The sequence below is a fragment of the Parasteatoda tepidariorum genome, chromosome 9 (assembly GCF_982258835.1).
Source record: "Parasteatoda tepidariorum strain Cologne lab strain chromosome 9, Ptep-v5.0, whole genome shotgun sequence".
Classification (NCBI taxonomy): domain Eukaryota; kingdom Metazoa; phylum Arthropoda; class Arachnida; order Araneae; family Theridiidae; genus Parasteatoda; species Parasteatoda tepidariorum.
The window spans coordinates 75,273,984-75,298,856 of NC_141763.1; the positions used below are offsets into that span (position 1 = coordinate 75,273,984).

At 27.9% G+C, this 24,873-nt stretch overlaps 1 protein-coding gene across 2 annotated transcripts in view; it reads left to right on the forward strand.

The window, feature by feature from the left end:
• Positions 1–24,873, forward strand: part of LOC107450706 (corticotropin-releasing hormone receptor 1) — a 238,318-nt gene that overhangs the window by 150,637 nt on the left and 62,808 nt on the right. For both annotated transcript variants that reach the window (XM_071186800.2, XM_016066559.4), the window contains exon 2: positions 18,527–18,667. In XM_071186800.2, coding sequence (XP_071042901.1) covers positions 18,527–18,667 — 141 coding nt within the window. The remainder of the gene's footprint in view (positions 1–18,526; positions 18,668–24,873) is intronic.

Below are 24,873 nucleotides of genomic sequence, written 5' to 3' on the forward strand. Positions count from 1 at the left end.
TTTAGGCCATGCTCGAAGAAGGTATCATGATAAAGTTACCAAATTTTACCACATTTACTATATTTTATCACATATCATAAAACCATATTTAATTGTTAATTTAAACGAAATCAATAAATGCAAAGTGCTTTCTTAAAAATTACAGAGCATATATATATATATATATATATATAATAAATAAATAAATACAAGAAAACACTAAGAAAGTTAAGAAAAACAACAAGTTTCACTTATTGCGCTTAAGCTGCAAGTAAACAGCACTCATTAGATAAGTTCAAAATGAAGAATAAAATAAAGCAAAGCACTTTTTTTTAATTATTATTTCCCACCCCCCTTTTTTTCATATGTCTAAAATATCCGGCCATGTAAGTTGTTATGATTTTGCTACTCGCTTTATAGTCCCCCCTTTTTAATGTTTCTTATTTTTATTTTATTTTATTATCTGTTTTTACATGTTATTTTTACTTTTTATGATCTATTTTATTTGTAGTTAACTAAAAAAAAAAAAAATTTGAGTGCTCCTCACACTATTGTATTAATATATTTTGCTTTGGCTTTATTGATACAATATCAGAAAGCACTCTGTTTTGCGGATATAATCGTGTGGGCTGAAGAAAAGATTATATCTTTTTTTTCCGGTTTTTTAATTAACATCTCATTTTTTTTTTTTTTAAATAAAATGTTGTTTGTTATTTTTTTTACTTATTATTTCCCCCCCCCCTTTTTTTTCATATGTCCATAATTTTTCCGTAATTTTATATATATATATATATATATATATATATATATATATATATATATATATATATATATATATATATATATATATATATATATATATATATATATATATATATATATATATATATATATATATATATATATATATATATATATATATATATATATATATATATATATATATATATATATATATATATATATATATATATATATATATATATATATATATATATATATATATATATATATATATATAAACCAATTCGACTATTTCATTTGAGGTTTTCATAAAAAGAAGAAAAATGATCTATAAAAATACAGATAATGCTTCACACGCTTAATATATAGTCGAGTACATTAATATTTGATACTTTATGAATAATACTACTCATGGAAGTTAGCATATTAAATATGAAAAACTAATTTAAATTTTAATTTTTCATTCTTTTCCAAATTAAGATAAACTAATTTTTGGAAGAAATTATTCAAAATGTGTTTTTTATAAGGAGCCACAAAAGAAATAAATAAAGGCAGAAACGACATACAATTCTTTATACTAGCTTTAAATTTAATCTTTTCTGCAGGCAATGGATGATTTAATTTTTTTCAAAAAAATGCTCTGTGATTTCATTTTAATCTATACGCTCCCTTCTTCAAATCTTATTTGCATATGATATTAGATGTAACTTTCCATTTTATCTTGATTAGTTCTGTTTTTGTTTTTTGTTTTTTTTTTTCTTTTACTTGATTTTTAAGCTGAGAAACGTATGTATTTTCCTGCTCTCAGTAATGAATTTGCGTGGCAGCGAAATATATCATTAATCATATTCACAAAATAAATGAAAATAATGCCGATAAAATATTTAAACTATAATTAGAAGCCGAATGAGGATTGTGTTTTTTAATGAAATGTTTCTATGATAAATAAAATATATACGAAAAAAATCAAAAATATTTTTATTGTCCACATCACACCCTCTAGAAAGCATGTTTTGATTTATTTTTAATTGTATTGTTACAGAATACAAAAATAATACAAAAAATGCTTAAGAATCATTCACAAGTTATTTTAAAAGAGTTTAAAACTCAAAACTTCCACACAGAGAAAAAAATAAGTTAAAAATATTGTACTTTCATATCTGATAAACAAAAAATAATTCCAATTGATATAACTAAATAGATACGGTATTTGAATCATTCATATAGTATATTTCCGTTCATATGGTAACGGTTTACTGGAAATTATGGTTTTTTAAATTATAGATCTTATTTCTACACATTTAGCAAAAAACACTAAACTAATAAGTAAATTTGAGTTATTAAATGTTTTTTTTTCTATATTCTATGGTATTATGATAAAAGTCTTTTTAAAAGAGTTTAAAATTAAAAACTTTTAAATAATTGGAGTTCTACATAGAAAAAGAAAATTTTGGTACATTTCTGGTAAAAAAAAATTATAGTTAATAAAAGCAAAATATACGGTATTTAAACTTATTCTATAATTTTTTTCTGATTATATAGTAACAGTTTACCGAAAATTGTGTTTTTCAAATTATTCTCATTACCACACATTTAGTAAAAAACACAATACTGAAAACTATATTTAACCAAAAAAATGGTTTTTATGATAAAATTGCCAAAATTTTAAACATTTACCAAATTTTAAGACATATTATAAAATTATTTTTATTGTTAATTGTACCAAAAACATTACCAAATCACTTCGGTGAAAATTACCGAGCTGTTTGATGCTCCCATAGAGCCAGAAACACGGTAAACTTTACCATATTCTGGTAGTTTTGAGCATACTTTTTATTCTCAAAGTAAATTTTTATATGCCTTAAAATATTTTATTCAATATTAAAGGTTATGGATTTATTCTGAATGAAAAATTTCTTAAAATAAAATTTTATATTTTCTTTTTATTATTATTAATATTTTAAATATGTAAAAGAAAGCTTGGAATGATTTTACAAATTTCTTGGACGAAAAATGAAAGTACAAGAACTAAAATACATTTTGAATTTCACGCAGTGATTTTACCCAGGTATTGAGATGTTTTAAAAATGGAACAACATGAAAAATTGATCATGAAAAGGAAAAAAAGACTTCAAAGTTTCATCATCTCTTGAAGTTCAAAATAGAGGAAAAACGGAACCAAGTCTTATCTCGTATTCTAATGGAGAAAAAAAAAAACATTTTCTTCAGAATTTCAAAAAGGAGCATGTGCATTATTTTTCAAGTAATAAAAAAACTCATGCTTTTTAGATTTTTCAGATTCCAGCCGTCATAAAACTCTTTAAAAATCGATAGAAAAACTAAGGTGTAATTTCGTATTCATCACATTTTAAAATATAAAGCATTTGCTGACAGCAGATTTTGAAGCTGAGAGGTTATATAGATTGAGACTCCACATTTCTATGACCAAGTGTATACTTTCAACAATGTGGTCAGCCTGATGTACAAACTGCCTTTACTTTCTTGATAAACTGGTATGCATTGATCTGGAGCTAAGTGAGCTTCAAGCCACCGAGTGGGGATCAAGCCACAGTCATTCATAATGAGAGTTCAGTGTCATGGCATAATTATGCCATAACACTGCCATGGCAACATGGTTAACATTTTCACATGTTATTAAATCTAAATAAAAAATGCGTAGTAAAAAAAGGAGTATTCTCTGCAAGATCTCGGGGTAAGTTGAAGCTAGCAAAAGGAAATTTGCAACATCTTTATTACGACATTTGTGCTAGTGTTTTTAGTATGAATTTACTTCTTGAAGAAACATACGAAATCCACATCTAGATCAGAGGTTCCCAATTTTTTTCGGCAAAGAAAAATCAAAAGATCGACACTATATTTTGCGCAACCCCTACTTTGTAAATGGCGCTTATTATCAGTTGTGAACGCATCAACCAAATAAAATCTACAAATTATTTTGAAATAATTAAATAAGAAGGAAAATTTTTCCAATTTTTGTCTCAGATTTTAATACGGAAAATTTAATTCGCAGGTCTGGAGTGACATGGTTTATTTCTGGGTTTTTTTCATGCACGCATAAGCTAACTTAAGATTTTTGTTGAAATAAAAATAGAAATAATAAACTGTTACATTGAGAAGGATTAATAAATAAACTTATTTCTTTATATTTGAATTTGCTTTTTTTATTTTTTAAAAATCAAATATCTCGTCATTCTAATTTATTCAATCTGGTGTTATTAGAAAAAAAAATCTTTTCTTTTTTGTTTTCATTATTACTAATTTTGCTATATCTTTTCATTTTTCAGTTGATCGAATCGATCACAAAAAGGGTCAAAATGTGTATTAAAAAATAATAGATTATTAATAGTTTATGCGTGTGTATATCCCGTCTTAGTTTGTGTAGCTTACACCGAAGAGCCATTACAGTATGACCACCCTGCTAATAACATGTAGGACCACCTTTAGCCCTCCTAACTGCTAGCACCCGCCATGGCATTGATTCCACAAGTGCTGATAGGTAGTCTGAGGTATCTGGTACCAAACACTCACCAACTGATCCTGCAATTCCCTCACATTGCGAGGGGGTAGCGTGGCAGCACGAATTTCGTTTTCCAAGTAGGACCACAAATGCTCTATTGGATTAAGGTCAGGGGAATTTGGGGGCCAAGACATGACTTTAAAATCACTGGAATGTTCCTCGAACCAATCCATGACGATTCGACCCTTATGACATGGTGCATTATCCTGTTGGTAAACACCATCCCCCGCAGGAGAAACTGTTGCCATGAATGGGTGAACCTGGTCTGCAACTATGTTCAAGTAGCTTACAGACGTCAGGGATTGTTCTATGAGGATTATGGGTCCTAATGTGCCCCATGAAAACATTGTTCCTGGGCGAGAAACCATGAAAACCTGGGAGAGACCATTGTTATAGATGGAGGGTGGTCATAATGTAATGGCTCTTCGGTGTATATATTAAGTCCCGTCTTTTTCCCGTCCGTGTAGCAATTCATTGTCTTGCGAAAGCAACTTTTTTTCCTTTCCTAGATTTTAATTTGCTACCTTTAAATGTGTAAACCTTTTTAACTTAATTTTTTAGCAATTAGTACAAATGACTTTTGCCTGATTAAGAAATATAATCCAAAAAAATCCCTTTAGGCCCTGAATTAATACAAAGAGTTCGTTAACTTAATACATTAACGGGTTAAGTATGAAATAAGAATTATTTTAGATCATAAATTTAAATATTTCATGTGATCTTCCTTCTGTATTATTGTGTTGATATCTTTTCAAATTAGAACACAATTCATTATTATTTTCCCAGCGATGAATTAGCAAATGAACAGAACCATCTCCTTCTTTTTAGATATAAAAGTTTTTTTTTTAAATTTCCCAGCTCAGAATACTTAAACGCAAAAGCAGAAATTAGACTTGTCATTATTCTTCATACAAATCTTCATTTGCGACCTTAAAATGCCAATAAATCAAGAGACATTGTAATATTTACTTCAAAATGCTCCTCTCGCATGTAACTTTTCGAGACGTTTATGCGGCAGGATTCTTTAATTAGTACGAAAGTAATCATAAAATCCCTTTGTTCCGAAAATCCCGCTGTGAACAAGAAAATTCCCCAACTCGAAATTCCTTTGCTTTATTAACCGTGTTAAAGCAAGGTGTTTGTAAAAGTGAACAACTATTATTTTGCATGTCAGCTTATTTAATGTCTTTGAAACCTGCATTGAAATTTAAACATAACTACGAGCAAATATTTTCATGAAAATCCATGTTTAAGGGAAACTTCTTTTGATGAACTTTTATGCCGCCATTTATTACCAAATAATTTTATCTTAAATAAAAGAACAATGGAAGTTAATTAAAAGGTTTGTACGAAACAAAAGAGATAAACTTATAAACAGTAATACTTTTTATAGAACTATTCACAATATCTTTATAGTAAAATACTGAAATGTATCATTTTCTTTCAAATGCAAATTATTTTACATGACATTCTATAATATTCGGAAATAATTTTATGACAAAGTACAATAGTAGAAGGAATAAAATCCAATTTGTATTCCTGAGGCGTTGAAAGCCTGATTCAAAGTTTTAACTCGTCACCGAGTTTAATGTTCGTATTGTGACGAAAAGGTTTGATGGGTTTTGTTATTCTGGAACTAGGCTGAAATATAACGTGACTTTGGGTGTTTTAAATGCGCCAAAACTTTGTAGAAATGCTTATTATTTAGGCCAAAACGTTTGAACTAGTTTTCGTTTGGAAATTCGTAAATTGTTAAAGGATTATTTGATTTAAAAGGAACGGATTAAAGTCATTTGTTTTAAAGAATTAATTATCATTGCGCATTTTTTATTATATTTCCTGACTGACGATTTCATTAAATTTTTTCGTCAAAATTTTATTGAGCCACTTTATGATCTGTTTGCCTCACTCATTTATGAAAGCATAAAAAATAAATTTGTTGTTTGTAATATTGTAAATTCAATAAAAGGAATATTAACATGAAATGATAAAGATAAAAGCAGAAACAAAGGCCTATTGAATCAAATTTTGCAAAATTCAACAAGAAAAGCGATAGTTTCAACTCAAAATTGTTATTTTATAAAAATTACTACCGTCTTGTAATAGACTTCTGAAAAAATAAGGAATTTAAAAAGAGTTAAATAAAATAAGAATCAACAATTTAAATCAAGTGACTTGAAGCTGTGGTTTTAATTGTAATTTAGCGATTTCATTTCAAAAAATATCTCCCTAGATCTAATTTAATTTAACTTTTGAATTTATTAAGTAATAAAAACTTTTGCTAATTAGTATAACGTGGAAATATGTCGGAAATATCGTAGAATTATACAATGGTTTTACTAATCGACTTGATGATATTGGTTAATAATATTCAAATGATAATTTGTGTACCTTTACGTAGGTTAAATATTATTTTCTTTCACTATTATGTGGATAATTTTATGGATGTTCTTGCTTCCTTTCTTCGTACCTATATAAAGCAATAAAGAAGAAAAAATACTAAAATTAATAGGAAAACATCAGTAAGTGAGCTCTAATGGTGGAAAGAAATATAACATTATAATTCAGCAATTCCCTACGTTGTAACGTTTCTACCACAGAAATATATGCAACGCATTAAAACGAAAACAGTAGTATATGACTTTATGAAAACCTAACATTTTGTTAATTATAATGCTACGAAAATAAAGAATAAATCAAAATAAGGCGAAAGATCGTCTGAAAATGTAAATAGAAACTTGTTAAATAGCAGACAACTAACTGTTCCGGATCGTTCGTAAAATCATTCTACCGATTGAAATCGAAAGTTGGGCCCTCAGAGCTTTAGGAATACAAATGGACCTAACAATTGATTATTTAATTTATACTTAAGTTTAAAACGCTTTATTACCGTATTTTATTCAAAAATAGAAGTTCAAAATTGAGAACAAAAATTGATTGAAAAAGACGCTATTTAAAGAATCGTTTGCTTCTAAATTATAGCTTCTAAATTACAGCGCTAGAATAGCTTCTGTAAAGCTATTTCATTATAGCAACAAAATATTATTTTTAAATATATGTCATATAAAAGTCGTTTTGAGATTATAATTCACGTTACAGCCACAGAGAATTGTTTAAAGAGTATCCCCTCTAATCTTAGAGCATGCAAAAATGTGACATATTTAATTTTTTATAAGGCAAGTAAAAATGGCAACTCTTTATCCGCAACTACGTAATATACGTGCATCTGCACGAGTTGGCAATAAACTTCACAACTTATTAAAGAGTTAGACAATGGTTTCATCATTTTCTATTAATTTTAAATAAATTTATGATATTCTCTTTAATCGTTTGGTTAGCTATTTTATTTTTACTCCAGAAAATGCTTGAATGTTTTTCTTTCTTTAAAGAGTGTTAATGAAAACAAAACATCAAAAATTCTTAGCGACTAAAGTAAGTTCTGATTTGATTTAAATATTTTAACATCTAAATACTCATCTCAGTACTGTTCTTGCTCTTAAATTAATTTTCAGATTGAATATATTACATGTTGACACTATTGAAATACACCATTAATCCATTCAAACAAAGAACAGTCCTAAAGTAGTATTACTCTTTTAAAAATCACATTACGACGGTGCACTTTTTATTCTGAACACAGATGAAAATGCGCGTTTACAAAATTGAATATAGCTAAAAAAAAAAAAAAAACATCTTTTAAAGTTTGACTCAAATTGAGCAACAAAACAAAGAATTTCGAACTCACTTTTCCTTACTTATTAAAACACTAAGCATAACCATTATGGAACTAATGTGTATATATTCTAAGCAAAAAGTTTAAATTTTAAGTTTTTATAAAAAAAAATGATTCACTATTTTCAAAGCAAATCAAGCAAATCTTCCGAGTATCAAGCAAATCTTCCAAATCTATATCAAAAAATATCAAGCAAATCTTCCGAGAAAAATATACAAAAAAATATTTTGAAGAAGCCCCGAAATATCAAAATCATGCTCGCTAAACTAGAAAATAAAACTTCAGAAACAAAAACAGTACAAGAAATAAAAATTTTTGGTTCCCATATTTTTGCTCTTCACTTTCTATAATGATTTTGAAAATATATTTTAAGGGTGGTTGCTATGAAACACCTTATATTTTTTAAACATGATTTTAGTTTTTAATAAATCATTTTAAATCGAAAACTAAAAATTTAAACACCAAGTTTCATATATAAGTATTTTTTAATATACTATTCAAAAAATTTTTCAAAAACAAATCCTCATATTTATAATAACTTTCAGAGTAGTTTTAAGTGTTCATCTTCTATTAAGATTTCAAAAATAGATTTTAAGTCGGTTATTAAAGCATTATAAAACTAAAAATTCAAACTCTATGTTATATTTACAAGTATTGTTCTTTTAAAGACTTTTAAAAAAATTAAAAACAAATCCCAGTGTTTATAGAAAAACCTTCTTTCCGTCATTTTAAGGGAAAAAATTAACATAACTATAGTCACATCCAGCACCGACATCCATCAAAATATGAATAAAGATAGTTATTTCCCTAACTTCAGGGATTATACAAATTTTATTTCTTTGCGACGCAAAAAATCCCTTTTCTACGGAAAATAAGATTTATTCTAAAAGCTCCTTCCTGTCTACAGTTTGTTTGTAGAAAAGATTAAATCGAATTAGGATAGCTGTGCATTTGTTGTGTTATAAATTCAATATTTTTTAGGTAAAAGGATTTTTTAACTGGAATCCATTATTCTATCTCCTCTTTTTTATTCTGTTTACATAATTTCTAAATTGACTACCTTTTTCATTTCTTTCTCAGAAGTTCTTTATTTTAACACTCCAACTATTCTTAAGTTTAAGAACAGTTTCTTTATTTAAAATGTAAATTATAAAACAAAACTCTGATATGTCTTATTTGAAATAAGAGAGATGAGGGATTCTTTATTTTTATAAAATATATTACTTTCTTCACAATGAAAGCAGTATAAAATGCTGATTTAGAAACGAGTTGTATTTAAAGATACACAAAATAAATATTGAAAAGTGTCATTAATACTCTTGGTTTTGACATTTTGAAGCATAGGACAATTTATTCGAAAAAATTAAATGGTGATAACTTCAACTTATTTCTCAGTTGTTTTCTCTTTTAGAATTAGTAAGAAATTAAAGGAGCTTATCACTAGTTTTGGATTTATGAAAAATTACTTTCGAATAGCATTGGATTTGAATAGAAGAAAAAAGCCATCAACTGAATGCTTGTTGCGTAATGTCATTCAATATTCTTTCAAAAAGATGTGAGTGCAATTTAAGTCAAATTTATATGGAAAACGTATTTCCTATAGGTTTTATGATACTTCTTAAGAATAATTTTAGAAACAATTTTCTATTTGCCCCTGTTGCGATAACAGTGATAAAATTTTGAAATTTCCAAATAGCAACTTCCTTCTACTTTCTTAAATTTACATCCGAAGATGAGCACAAAAAAATTTATATATATATATATATATATATATATATATATATATATATATATATATATATATATATATATATATATATATATATATATATATATATATATATAATAAATAAATAAATAAATACAAGAAAACACGAAGAAAGTTAAGAAAAACAATAAATTTCATTTATTGCCCTTAAGCTGCAAGTAAACAGAACTCATTAGATAAGTTCAAAATGAAGAATAAAGCAAAGAAAAATTATAGACATATAAAAAAAAAGGGGGGGGGGAAATACTAAGTAAAAAAATAACAAACAACAGTTTATTAAAAAAAAAATTAAAGGTTAATTAAAAAACCGGAAAAAAGATATAATCTTTTCTTCAGCCCACACGATTATATCCGCAAAACAGAGTGCTTTCTGATATTGTATCAATAAAGCCAAAGCAAAATATATTAATACAATAGTGTGAGGAGGTTTTTTTTCATATGTCTATAATTTTTCTTTGTTTTATTCTTCATTTTGAACTTATATATAAATATATAATATATATATATATATATATATATATATATATATATATATATATATATATATATATATATATATATATATATATATATATATATATATATATATATATATGTATATATATGTATATATATATATATATATATATATATATATATATATATATATATATATATATATATATATATATATATATATATATATATATACAGACGGGTGACAAAATAATACGAACACCTGTGAAATATCAGAAAATCTTTATTAATAGGGAGTTGGACCACCCTTTGACTGAATTACAGATTTAATACGACGTGGGATCGATGCATAAAGGTCATGGACAACGTTTAAAGGAATATTAAGCCATTCCTCTTGCAGAGCGGCCTCTAATTCCAAAAGATTTGATGGCGGTGGGAATCGGGAACGAAGTTCAGACTCCAAATATTGCCACAAATGTTCAATAATATTTAAGTCCGGAGACTGAGGGGGCCAGGCGAGATGCTCAACTTCATTGTCATGCTCTTCGAACCATGTTTGAACGCACCTAGCGGTGTGGATAGGGGCGTTGTCGTCTTGAAAAATCGGTCGCTCTCCAGAGAATACAGTCTGCACAAAAGGATGAAAATGATCCGCTAGAAAGCTTAGATAGTCATTAGATTTGATTCTCCCATGCAGACGTACAAGTGGCCCAAGGCACGCCAAGATATCGCACCCCAAACCATAATGGAGCCACCTCCATGTTTCTCAGTTAGTAAGAGGCATTCAGGATCAAACGCGTCTTTGGGTGATTTCCAGACATAAACGCGTCCGGTGGACTGAAATAAGGTGAAGGATGATTCATCGGATCATATTACATGCTGCCACTGCTGTGGGGACCAGCCTTTGTGACCTCTACACCACTGACGGCACTTGAAAGCATTGGTTGCTGTCACCAAGGGTTTACGAATTGCCACTCTCCCATAAATGTTCGCTGCATGAAGTTCTCTTTGAACAGTTCTTGTTGAAACGGGGTCCTGAAGATGATTGTTCATGTCTGATGTTATCTCGGATAACGATTGCTTGTGTTTTCGAGCTACTACGCGCTACAAGACAAGTCTATCACTATCATCAAGCTTTGACTTTCGGTCACTTTTTAGCTTTGAAGACTTCGTCTTACCTTCTTTCATGTATGCTTTCATAACAGCTAATACAGTACTTCTTGCAAACCCCAAAAGGTTTGCTGTTTCTGTCACCGATGCTCCACTTAAACGCACCACAACAATCATCCATCTTTGGAATTCTGACAGGTCAGACATTTCACCTTATAAAAGCTAGTTAGATAAACTCATGCAACACAGGTGACTAATGTTGAGAGACTGATAGCTTCCTCTTCACGCTCACTAGGTGGCAGACTTCTGTTGCAGGTGGCGCGGCTGTACTGCAGGTGTGAAATAAGTCACACTTTTTCACAAGTGTTCGTATTATTTTGTCATCCATCTGTATATATATATATATATATATATATATATATATATATATATATATATATATATATATATATATATATATATATATATATATATGGATCATTCTCACAAAAACAGTCATTTTCATGTCCCCAGTATATTTTATGTTTGTTTTACAGCTTACGAAAAAAAAAATTCAGGGAAAGTGTCCTTCGGAATGCAAGCTAACAAAAGAATAAAAATAAAATTATCAATTTTTATCTTTTATTTATTTTAGGTAATTAAAATATACCAATATGTCATTCCCTCACTTGTCCCCACTGCTGATTTAAAAAAAGAAAAAAATTGTTTCTGAAATAAAAACTTTTTTTTTACAAATTCGTGTTTTTTATTTCAGAATACTGAAATATAGAATTCAGAAAATCAATTTTATATTTAATTTCTGATAAAAATATTAACACAGCACTATTTTAAACTTTGCCCCCAGTGTTTCGCGTCATTCCCTCACAACAATGTTCTTATCACCTGCAATCTTCTTAGAAGAAAAATATTTTAATAAAAACTTCAGAAGTTAACAACTGGCATCATAGAAAAAAATTGCAGTATGTTTCCATCTTTAACTTAAAGAAGCTTTGCTGTGGAATAAATTTGAATGAATCAAACCAGGTAAAATTTTTTACATTTGTCATTCCCTCATGTCATTTTTTAGAGTAAAATAAAATACAACTTCATCGAGAAAGTGGATAATTATACGTTGCTTTCTTGTATGAATATAATTGTATGTGATTGACTTCAGAAATTAATTAGGCCTAACTATTATTTTTAAATTTCATTGAATTCGTCATTCCCTCACTAGTGTATAAAGTGAGGGAATGACGCTGAAGTGAGGGAATGATTCAAGATGAGTATATTATCAAATTTTTTTTTGTTCAATCGTGCCAGCCAATTTTATTTCCCAAACCTGTAAAAACTATAAAATATATAAGACTAAATTATAATAAATATTAGATATACTTAGTTTGTTATCATTTTCAAACTTTAGGTAGATGTAACTTAGATTAAAACATGTATTAAAATAAAATATCATTCCCCCACTATTAGTGTCATTCCCTCACTTTTTAAATAGTGAAAATAATTAATTTACTTATTAATTAATTTGAAAATTAAATTAAAAATTAAAAAATTAATTTATTAAATTAATTAATTTATTTATAAAATTAATTTATTTATTAAATTAATTAATTAATTATTATAAATTAATTAATTATTTAAAAAATTAATTAATTTAAATATTAAGTATAATTTATAGGATATATACTTTCTTTATAATGCCATTACATATTTCTATTAATATAAAAAGTTTCAGAGCTTTTTATTCACTTTACTTTTTTGGGATTTTATGAACTGAAAAATGGCAGTTTTCGTGAGAATGACCCATATATATATATATATATATATATATATATATATATATATATATATATATATATATATATATATATATATATATATATATATATATATATATATATATATATATATATATATACAGGCGGTTATGTCAAAATAATGGAAACACCCTAGATTTTGAAGAAATCCTTTATTAATATAAATGTTCTGTTTATGAAGGTATCTCCTAACTGTAATTGTTGACACTGGAGAATACAGATGCTGATTGAGCTCTGCGGTCACTTTGGCTGTAGTTATTTTCTTTTTAGACATTACAATTCGCTTCAATACCCGTCGGTCTCTTTCACTCTGCTTCTCCGTCCGTCCACTATTTTGCTTTGCTGAGCTTGTCTTTCCGCGCTGTGTGTGCTGTCATGACTTTAGACACGACCGTACCTCTAGAAACGTCTAAAAGCTGGGATGTTTCGGTCACTGCTGCCCCAACTAGTCGGGCTCCTACAATTTGGCCTCTCTGAAAATCTGTAAGGTCTGACATTTTGCGCTTTTGACGAAAAATCAAAACGTAAACAACTTTCCTAAAGCTCTCTCATACCACCTAATATATGTACTTTTTATATTAAAAAAACTGGTAGCTAAGATTATATTATATATATATATATATATATCCTAGCACTTCCATTTTCCGTGACGAAAACTATAGTTACAACTTAATTTAAAATTCTTCCTAGGAAGAATCACGATTCGAAGGAGGAAAATGTGCTTCTGCTACTTGAAAATTTTTACATGACTGCAAGCGTAATCATTCTAAAAATGATTCTTGAGCACTAAGCGAATAATTGTAGATTGATCATGTAAAGCTAGCAGATGGCGGTAGGAGTTAAAATTCCTCGTCAGACCTCCGGGTTACTACTTCCGATTGATATTGATTTTTGCACCTAGAAAAGCACGCCATTAAATATTATTATACTTGTAGTGTTTATCATATATCACGCTCTTTCAATTTAATTTTCAACGAAACAAATAACAAATAAATTAAAAATATTCCGCGAGCATTCTAAGATGTTTTCCCAAAAATCAAAAAAGGTGATATTTTTCACAAATATAACCAAATGGGGGATAACATACAAAACATGGCACACCTTAAACTTTATTTATGTTCTGATATTAATTTTATTAAATTTGTTTTAGTTTCATGTCCTGTTAGAATTTATAAATTACAAAAAACTCTAATGAATGGTAAAATTTCGCGTAATTTTGATCGAAAATCCCAATAATAATACTTCCCAGAACATGAAGCATGTTCACACATTGCCTTGTAAGCATAACATGAGCGGAGGGATACACCAGAAGTTTTCTAAATTTCTTCCAGTCTTAGGAAGCTTGTTATTGTTTACATTCAGTCAACCATCCATACGTTAATAATGTTGTTTATTAATCACACTGTCGGTTAACACTTACAGTGCCGAAAGAAACCGATATCTTCGTGGGCAAATGCAACTTTAAGTGCAAAACATTGCTTGGCACTCCACAAAGTGAAATAAAATACTTTTAATTATGGCATGAAACTTAGTTCAAAATCCTAAAACAATTGAACTATTTTTTACATACCAACACAAAAATTGACATGAAAATGATATTTACATGTCTAAAATTTGAATTCTAATTGACTTAAAACTTAGAAAAATTTTTCTTGATTGCTACTAAAAATATTACAAAAATAAATTTTTATTTTATTTCAGAACTTGTTAATCTCTTTTATTACATGTGATTAAAAAATTTTTGTTTAAAAATTTTCTGAAGTCTTTTTTTTATTAAATTTTAGTCATAAATAATGATTTAAAGATAAAAGTTTTTAAGACTTATATGCCAGCACCAAAAAATCTTGAAGTTTAATAAGTTTAAAAGTGAATAAGTTTTATAAGTGAAAAAGTTTAATGCAACTACAATACTTTTGCCTGCATTATTTATGAAACTTTAAAATGAATTTTTTCTAAGCCTTAACATTAAAAGACACAGGTCATTAATGCGTTAATAATGAGTGAAGAGTCTATACGTTTAAATACAAACTATGCTACACAATGCCAAAAATACACACACTTCAATGTTCATTAGACCATAAATTATGGATAGCACTCATCTAATGTACGTAGATTTCACGCAACCAAAAGGAAATGGGGAAAGTAACAGGAAATGTTTCCATGAAAATCTCTTGAATATTAGCTGTTACGGAAAGGATTCTCTGCGTAACAATTCTCTTTAACAGGATTGCTACAGTTATAGTAATAACGTTACTGAAAACGTGATGTTTGTTTGTTTGCTGAATGCAAGGCTAAATAATTCAGTTTTGTGCCTCTAGAATTTAATATATGGCTAGTATTAGAAAAGAAACTTATCTTAAGGGTATTCTTTGGAATACTCCTTAATTAGTATGGGATGAATAATTAGAAAATATGAATACCAATGTTATTTAATAAAATCACGAATGAATTATTATAGATGTAAAATAAGGATTCGATTTGTATACTGGAGCTTATTGCAATAAGCTAAAATTCTATTTTCTGAAACTAGGTATGTTTAATTTAAAATGAAAAATTATAACTTTCATAAAGTTGGATTTAGGGCTTTTAAGAGGGGGTAAAGTTACGTCAACACTTTCCAATCGTTTCTATGGACGCAGTTTTTTTAAGAGTGTAACGGCCATAGAAAATTTCATGCGTCAATAATTTTAAACTGTTATGAAATATCATAAACAAATCTTTCACTATCAACAATCAATATTGATTCAATATCGATAAGGGTATTTATATCCATCTAAAAGTTGTGCAAATAATAGGTAGTGAACATTTGAGTTCATTCAATAAGAACAATTTCATAAAGTTTCAGCTTTCTATCCTAAAACGCAGTTTTGGAAATCAATATGCATATCGTGCAATTTTTATTTACATTATTCTTAAGAAATTGCGGTCATTGATCCATTATTTTTTTACTGAAAAGCCAGTATTTATACAATTATTTTTATTTAAAAATTTAGCAATTGAATCAATATTGATAATGGTATTTATATACATTTAAAAGGTATATAAATAATAGAGGAAATGTGAGTAGTTCTTTTATTCAACAATAACAATTTTAAAAATTTTCCTTTTTCAAACTTAGAAAACAGTTTTGGAAACCATTATGCATATTGTGCAAACTTTGTTTGCTTAATTTTCAAGAAACACTGGTACAAAGTAATTAATCAATTACTTTTTTTAATGAAACTAGTATTTATACAATGGTTGTAATTCAAGAATAGTATATTATGCTATCAGTAATTAAAACAAGTTTTGTATTAATATAAATAATTGTACTATTTGAAAGTTTTCGTTCTTATCTTTTAAAATATGAATGAATATTTTTAAAAGGGTTTCACCAATACTTGGGTTTTTTGCCTGTCGTCCAAAATTATTAATCCAAAGATTTCAATATTTTTTCCGGAACACAATAGGTACATTTTATAATTATTCCAAACATAAATTAAAAGTTCCACGCTTAGAATTTCATTGAATATCTAGTTCATATAAACAATAGAATTATTAGTAAAATACCATAATTAATAAAATAAAATTAAAAAGCAAATTTTTAAATTACCAAACACATTGACACACATTGCTCCGATAAAAAGCTTTATAAGATAGATTTAAAAAATTTGAATTTATCAACATATATCCTTAAGAAGAAATCAAATAAAATTTATTATTATTTAATAGCTCTAAATATCACAACTAAAATTTAGCTAATTGTATATTTAAGGTCATATGTATATTTTAAGGTCACTAATGTATATTTTAAGGTCATTTTAATTTCTTACTTTATTCCATTTACCAATCCAAATTATGGGCATACTGCAAATTATGCGCATACTACAAGATGCCAAGAACACGCAATAAAGTAGTCTACAGTTCATAATTAATAAATCGATAAACTGTTTAATCTCTAATTGAATCCTAGAAAGCTTATTTTGTATGAATTAATTTTGTTTTGTATTACTTGTTATCCTAATAATAGTATCTCTTATTAGTGGTATTCTGAAAATACCGATGTGAATGCAGTTTGAACTAATTATTAATAATTATTTTTCGTGTTTATGACGTTGGTATTTAAATTGAGTTCAGAGTTCTGCCCAATTCTTCTGAAAGAGAATCTTGTTTCATTATAATGGAATATCTTCGCTTTAGGGCGGAATTCTGAATCATTCATCATAGCTGCATTCAGGAATTGAGACGCTGGATTTATATGCAAAGAATAAATGTCTTATAGAGTCAAAAGTAAGATAAAACTATGAAATATAAAAAACAATGATGCACATTTATCCCTTGGGGAGCTAATGCTGAGTCAATTTAATCACAGCTGGACATTAAGCATTTTTTGAGTTCATAATAAAATTAAAGTATTTTTTGAGTTCATACTATAAAAAAAAATTCATACTAAAATTATTTTCGATAAATTTTCAATTAAAACTCTATTTACAATTTTGGCAACTTTGTGTCTTTTGTGAAATTTAATTTGTTTACTTAAATAATTAAAATTTGCTTAAATAGTTTAATTTGTTTGCTTAAAGCTTTTGGAGAGCTAAGGCTGGGTCAATTTCTTCACAGCTAGACATTAAGCATTTTTTGAGTTAATAATTCATACTAAAATTATTTTAGATAAATTTTCATTTAAACTATGTCCACAATTTTGTCTACTTTGAATCTGTTTTTGTATTGTTCTTTTTGTATCTTTTGTTTAATTTTTTTACTCAAATAAAGTGAAAGAAGGTATGTCCTGTGTTCTAGTCCAAACCAAAATGAAACGTATTCTCAGAATTGTAAAAAGTGTAAAAAGTTTAGGTGTAAAAATTGAACTTCATGTATTAAATTATGTCTCAATTGATGAAGGTCTGTAAAACTAAAAGGAGTCAGAATGCAAAGGGGGGGGGGAATTCTGGTAAATTTACCGTAGTGTATGGCATTGATTTATGGTAAAAAAAAATAAACATAATATATTGATTTTGGTAAGCATTAACATATTTTGGCTAATGGTTACCAAAATATACGGAACTTAAACCATTCATTTGGTATTTTTTTCATTTATATGGCAATGGTTTTAAGAAAATTCTGATGTTCAAAATTATAGTTCTTATTACTACACATTTAGTAACAAATACAAAACTGGAAAATAAAATTAATCGAATATATGCTTAAATTATGGAGGATTGATCTCCGATGGCCTGTCCTTATTGATATTGTTATGCAAAATAGACATAAAACACGATAAATTTTACCACATTCTGGTAGTTTTGACCATCTTTTTTTCAGAGTACTATTAAACTGTTTGTAATAGAAAACATAATTTCAATGAATACATTAAGAACTGTAATATAAAATAATTATGACCACTTCTTTCATAGATGGTACTTTCTGCGAGCCTGTTTGGGATTCAGTTCTTTGTTGGCCTCCAGTACCCGCCGGACAAACATCTTGGAGATCATGCTGGCTTGTCTTACAGTTTATCCCCTCCTTAGACGTTAAAAGGGTTGTTCTTCCTCCAGGTACGGATTGCTTTTTCTTGCAACGTTCATGTGTGAACCTATTGTTCATCATAAAAGAAAAATTTCTCTATTAAAAAAAAATAACAGAAAACTTTCTGGCAAGAAAATTGCTCTTGCACCATAATAAAACAAGTTTCACTATAAAGCTCCAAACTAATAGTGTCCCGCAGTGGACTGATCGTTAAGACACGGTTCCAAGCAGATCACCGAAGTCAAGCATCACTGTCTGCGGTCAGTGCGCAGGTGGCTGACCACCTTGATTAGTCTGCGTAGAGACCGAGGGTGAGCGGTATGGGTCCTCGTTAAACTGTTTTACCGTAAAGTGCTCGACGGGCTAACTAAGCGGGAGTGCTATTCCCTCTGCAGAGGATCAAAATTGTGATGGCATGCTTTCGTATCATCTTCAGGGATGTTTCCCAGACCATCGCCAATAGCCCATTGTGCAGCTCAAGTGCGACGTAAATTAACTACAACAGCAACAACAAACTAATAGTATAATATTTTTTGTCCGTTTGATAGGATGTTACACAATGTGTATCGTTTTATGAAATTCAAAATTTCAAACCAGCAAAAAGTTGTCAGTGTGGTCACCTTTACGTGAATTTTTTTTGCCATTTTGAAAAGTATTAAAGTCTTTCTGAATGGATTTAAAGTTTAATTATCTGGGACAAAAATGTTAATTTTAACTTTTTCTAAATATAAATGTAGAACTAAATACAATTTTTTCCTATTTCGAAAGTGTAAAATAACTATAAAAAAACTATGTGCGAAATTTAACAACTATATCTCAAGACATCTCTATGTATCAACCTCAAGAAAACCTAACTTTTCTTTGAATACACATATTTTTAATTTGAAACTTGACAAAGGTTTGGGTTTTTTAACAGATTCCAAGTTAGATTAAGTTTTCCTGTCATATTCGGGTTTGATTTAAAGTCGCCAAGTGGTTTCCTGGTCAGATTAAGGCTTCCGAGTAAATTCCTGGAGTTCTACAACATTATCTGTAACATTTCATAGGTAGGTTGGTACTGCTATTTAACATTCTAATCATTACATCTTTAAACTTGAAAACAACATTGTGCTATATTTGTGCCAAACAAATAATATAAATTTACGTTTTTATCCGAAAAAAAATCGAAATTTATGTCCATTCTAAGACATCTGCAAATTTTTTTAGCTTAACGAAACTATTTCCGAAATTATTGTTAGTTAATTATTAGTTAAAAGTATGATTTTAATCGATTTGAAATTTTGAGTTTCGAAAAAGAAATTCGTGCTACATCCTATTGCTAAACAAACGTAATAAGCATTTGTTCCTTTAACCTTTGCTCTTTTGTGTCAAAAGTTCGATCTAAAGTCAAAGTGTCAAGACTTCATATATTTTTGTCACAATTGAGGTCAAATTTGCACTTCTACTCAATATATTAATCGAAAATGGGTAATGTATTACGATTTCAGTTCCTAATAAATTTTTCTTACTGAAATTGAATCAACTGTAATCTTAGCAAAAACATACTAACTGTCAGATTTTTTGTCGTATTTAAAGTAATCAGCCGTTAAAAATTACGGTCAAGATACTTAAATGCAACATTTCATTTTTAGAATGTTCATATTCATTTGCTTTTTTGTCTCTAACAATAAAATCTTGTTATCGTAATTTCATACCCCTTACGACCTACTACAATGCTCCATCCCCAATGACAATACAAGTTCAAATTAATTCATCCTGAATGCAAGCAGAATTTACCATCAGTTTATTGCAAAATTGAATTTATCATCAATCAAAATTCTGACTATTTGAAGACAAACTTCAAAGTTCAACTAAAGCTCTGCTTTGGATGACTACACTTAATAAAAAAAAGTACACAGTAATAAATTACTGATCAAATTACGGCATTAAGTACCAACACTTTGGGTGTGCATCATTTATAAAATCCCTTTTACCACAAGTTATTTTAATAGCCGTAAGTTATGAAAAGTTTAATACCGTAAGTTATTTTAATAATCTTAAGTAAGTTATTTAATTAGAGTGATTGAGGTTTTTTTTAGTAATTATTACTGTAAAAATTACGGTATAGCAGTTTTTTGTTTCTTAATGCGTTTCGTAAAAATGGATTTTACGGCAAAAAGTACTAGCACCCTGCTTACCCGTACTGTAATCTGATACGGTCATCATAATATGATGGAGTTTTATGATGAACAACAAAAAAAAAATGTCCATCATGATCCAACATAATTTTCTGGTTACTATTAAATTTTTCCATCATAAACCATCATGTTTTTTATTAATAAATATACTTTTACTGGTAGTTTCCGTTAAACGAGCTTTCAATTTATTTAGCAGACAATTGGTATTTATAATAACTTAGAACCTTCCTCATTCTGCTCTTTCTTTGTGCATGTTCACCACTTAGTAATTCTTAGGATTTTGAACTCCTCCTATGCACAGTCAAGCCATCTGAACTTAGGCCTGCCTGATTCTCGTTGGTTTACAGTTGAAGATCCTAAATGTTAAGAAAGAAGGGTCCATTCGCAGGCAATTGATTACACAATAGTAATTATACGTAAACAATTACAAGCATCGATTGCTGTAATCGATACATAACTCTGGAAAAGCTGCAGAAAACAACGTCCAACTGCCGCAATTAGGACCAATCGAAAAATCAGGCTCAAAATGCAACAGCTATTTTAAAAGAGAAATTTTTCTCGCTAAAATGCAAATACCGATTCATTAATTTACCCGTTCACTAATTTTCGTATCACTCATGTCATTATTTCTGTATGCCTTTGCTTCAATTCATTCAGTCATGCAGTCATCAACTCTCTCATTCGGTCGATATTTTACTTTTTATGTTCTTGGAACAATGTCTGTCTAATATCTTTTTTAGACGAACGTTTCACGCTGCCATTTTCCCCACATCCTGTAAATGGAGATATTATCTGGTAAATGAAGCAAAAGCTATATGCAAGCGTAAGAATCGAATCACAAATCCTCTAATTATGGGACAGATAGTTTCATAATAACAGTATTCAAATGCATTTATTAAGAGTAACGTATTGAAATGCAAATATCGATTATTCACTAAGGTAAGGACAATTCGAAATCATTGCTTTGACGGAAAATCACTGTATTTAGTGGCAATCAAGACAAAATTCAAACATGGTGATTTTAAATTTATTCAAGGAACAGTAAACAGTTATTATTAGATGTTTGAAAGTAAAAGCATGAATGTATTCGTTAAACATTTCATTAAAAAATAAAACTCTAACAAAATGTAGCTAAAACAACTTTGTTATTTAAATAATTTATGCATATTTTTCTTATTCTTTGATGCATCTAACTTATAACTTATATATTTTATTTTTGCGTAGCTTAAGCCAAATCCCAAATGAGTTCACATTTGAATAAACAAAGTTTGACTGGAAGATTTTTTGCATAATTTATTTAAAGAATGCAAGTAAAACGACCAGAGTCAAATCTATCATAAAACAGTTAATATGATAAATACAATCTAATGAATCCTTTCGTTGACTTTGTTAATATTTAATATATAAAGTTTAGAATTTTACACGAAATTAGTTTGTGTTTTAAAATTATAAAAAATTACTAATCTATCATGAAAAATATAATTGTTATCTTATCATTTAATACATTCTCACTGGACAGAAAAATTCCAAAGATATTTTGATACTTTATCCAAAAATCTTCATAAATCATCAGCATAAAATTAATAAAAGTTTTAAAGGAATTTTCCGGTTTATAATTTATTAATCTTTTATATGTGGTAACTGAGCAAAAGTCATAGGTTTAGTTTTTATCCTAATAAATGAAGGAAAAATTCTAGTACAATTGCCATACTGTATAGTAAGAACTTTTCTAGTAAATAAATTATAATACTGGATATAAAAACCAAAATATTCCGTATTTGCACTATTTATTTAGTAATTTTTCAGTTCATATGTCAACGGTTTACTGGAATTCTGTTTTACAAAACTATAGTTCTTTTTTCCACACATTTAGTAAAAAATTCAAAACTGTAAAGTAAATTTTACCGAATAATTGTCTTTATGCCATGCTCTAATGTATTATGATAAAATTACCAAATTTTACCGCATTTTATCAAATTTTATCACGCATTTTTAAACCACATTTTCTTCTTTATTTTACAAAATTCACTACCAAAGAGCTTCGGTAAAAATTACCGAGATTTTTGGTGTTCCCATAGATCCAAAAACTCGGTAAATTTTACCACATTCTTTTAGTTTTGACTGTATTTTTTTTCAGTGTGGAATCAAAAACTAAATCTGCGTAGAACGAAACCTGCGCTAACACAACAAAAATTATTAAGGTTTTTTTAATTGAAAACTTTTTTATTTTGGTGTAAGAATATGCTCAACATTTAGAAACAAAAATAACTTTTTCTTGTATTTGTATTTTTGTATTTGATCATTAAAAACAATAATGTTTTTGATGAGCGAAGGCGAACAGAAGAGAGATAAGCTTCCAAGTAAAATATATAAATTTCAATCAAAAAATTCCTCAACCGTGACTAATACATCAGCAAAAACTTTGTGATATACTTTTCAGGGGAAAACTGCTTATTCCGTATCATTTTGTTTCATTGTAGTACACTGTAAAAAAAAAGTCCGATACTTTTTACCATATTTTTTTTACCAGACATTACTTGTACATTCTAGTTACAGAAACTGTTAAACCTTGAAGTGTCAAGTTATGGTAAATTTGATCCCAACTTTAATTTTGACCCCGAAGAGGTCGTTTTTTTTCGAGCAGAAAAATATACACTCTAAAATAATTTTTTAGAAATTCAACCATAAAAGTAAAAATAAAATTACGATAAAAAGTGCCGGGATTGCTGGTTCTTCTTACAGTAAAATCTATTTTTACTGGAACATGTTACGGAACAAAAAAAATCTAATATACCGTAATTTTACAGTAATTATTACCATAAAATCGCTGAAACACTCTAATTAAATAAATATTATTCTAAAAATTACGGTATAATATTTCACGGTAAAATTAAATTTTACGGTAAAATCAATTTTACATATGATGCACCAAAAGTGCCGGTACCTTATACCATAATTTAATGCAAACTTTTTTTTTACTGTGAAATAAAATATATTTCTTATTTTCTGCAGAATATCTTGTCGAATGCTTCTTCAAATTCATAGAAATTGATAAATTAAGTCCCGGCAATATCCGAAAGTTTGATAATATAATCGATAACTTTTCAAATACTTATAAAAATAATAACTACTAGATATGAGTAGAAATATCTGTTCCCGAAACAGTATGCATTAGGAGATGGCCTCTATCCAGGAGGCAATATAAGCTGATATAGCAAAAAGCAATATAGTATTTCAGTTAAAAGCATAAAATAACCAAAGCATGGTAAACAACTAAATCGGCCGATAATCTGCCACATTATTTTCAAAAACACGTAGGAAAAAACAACATAAATGTCATTTCTATCTTCAGAAGCTTCAAATTACTTCGCACATCCAGACATAAATATTCCATTGGAAATATAAAACTGAGCTTAACGCACACAGATGGCGCTATTATCGTAACATGAATCTTATGATGTATTTTTACCCTCATAATCATTGTCATTTAAAATCATTATTTCCTTGTAATTTTGAAAGATTCAAATTACAATAAATGATGCTGCAAGTTAAAAAGGCAGATTTTCTTAAATTGGTTTGAATTTGTTGCAAAAATGGAAATACTTGAATAGGAAAAAAAAAATAAAAAAGAAATATTTACTTAATAAATAATCTGAAACTAATAATATGGTATGCTTATGAAATTACATTGATGTCTTACATTAAAAAAATTAAACTACTCACTCTTTAAAAATATTCTATAATAAGTTATATTAAACACAAATATAATAAATCTATATGAATATCTGAAAAATTATTTATGAATATCCAAAGCGAATTGAACATGAGTTTTAAACTATTGTTCAGAGTTAAAATACTTTTTAAGAATTTTTTCAGATAAAGCATTAGATAAAAAAAAAAATTTTAAATAGATTATTTTTTTTAAATTTTCCTCGACTTAAAAAATTCTTAAATAAATAAATAATAAATTACAAAGTGCTGCAATAAATCAGTCAGTAAAGTTCAGTTCACAACATTAAGATCTACATTGAAATATTTATAACTATAAAATAAAATTT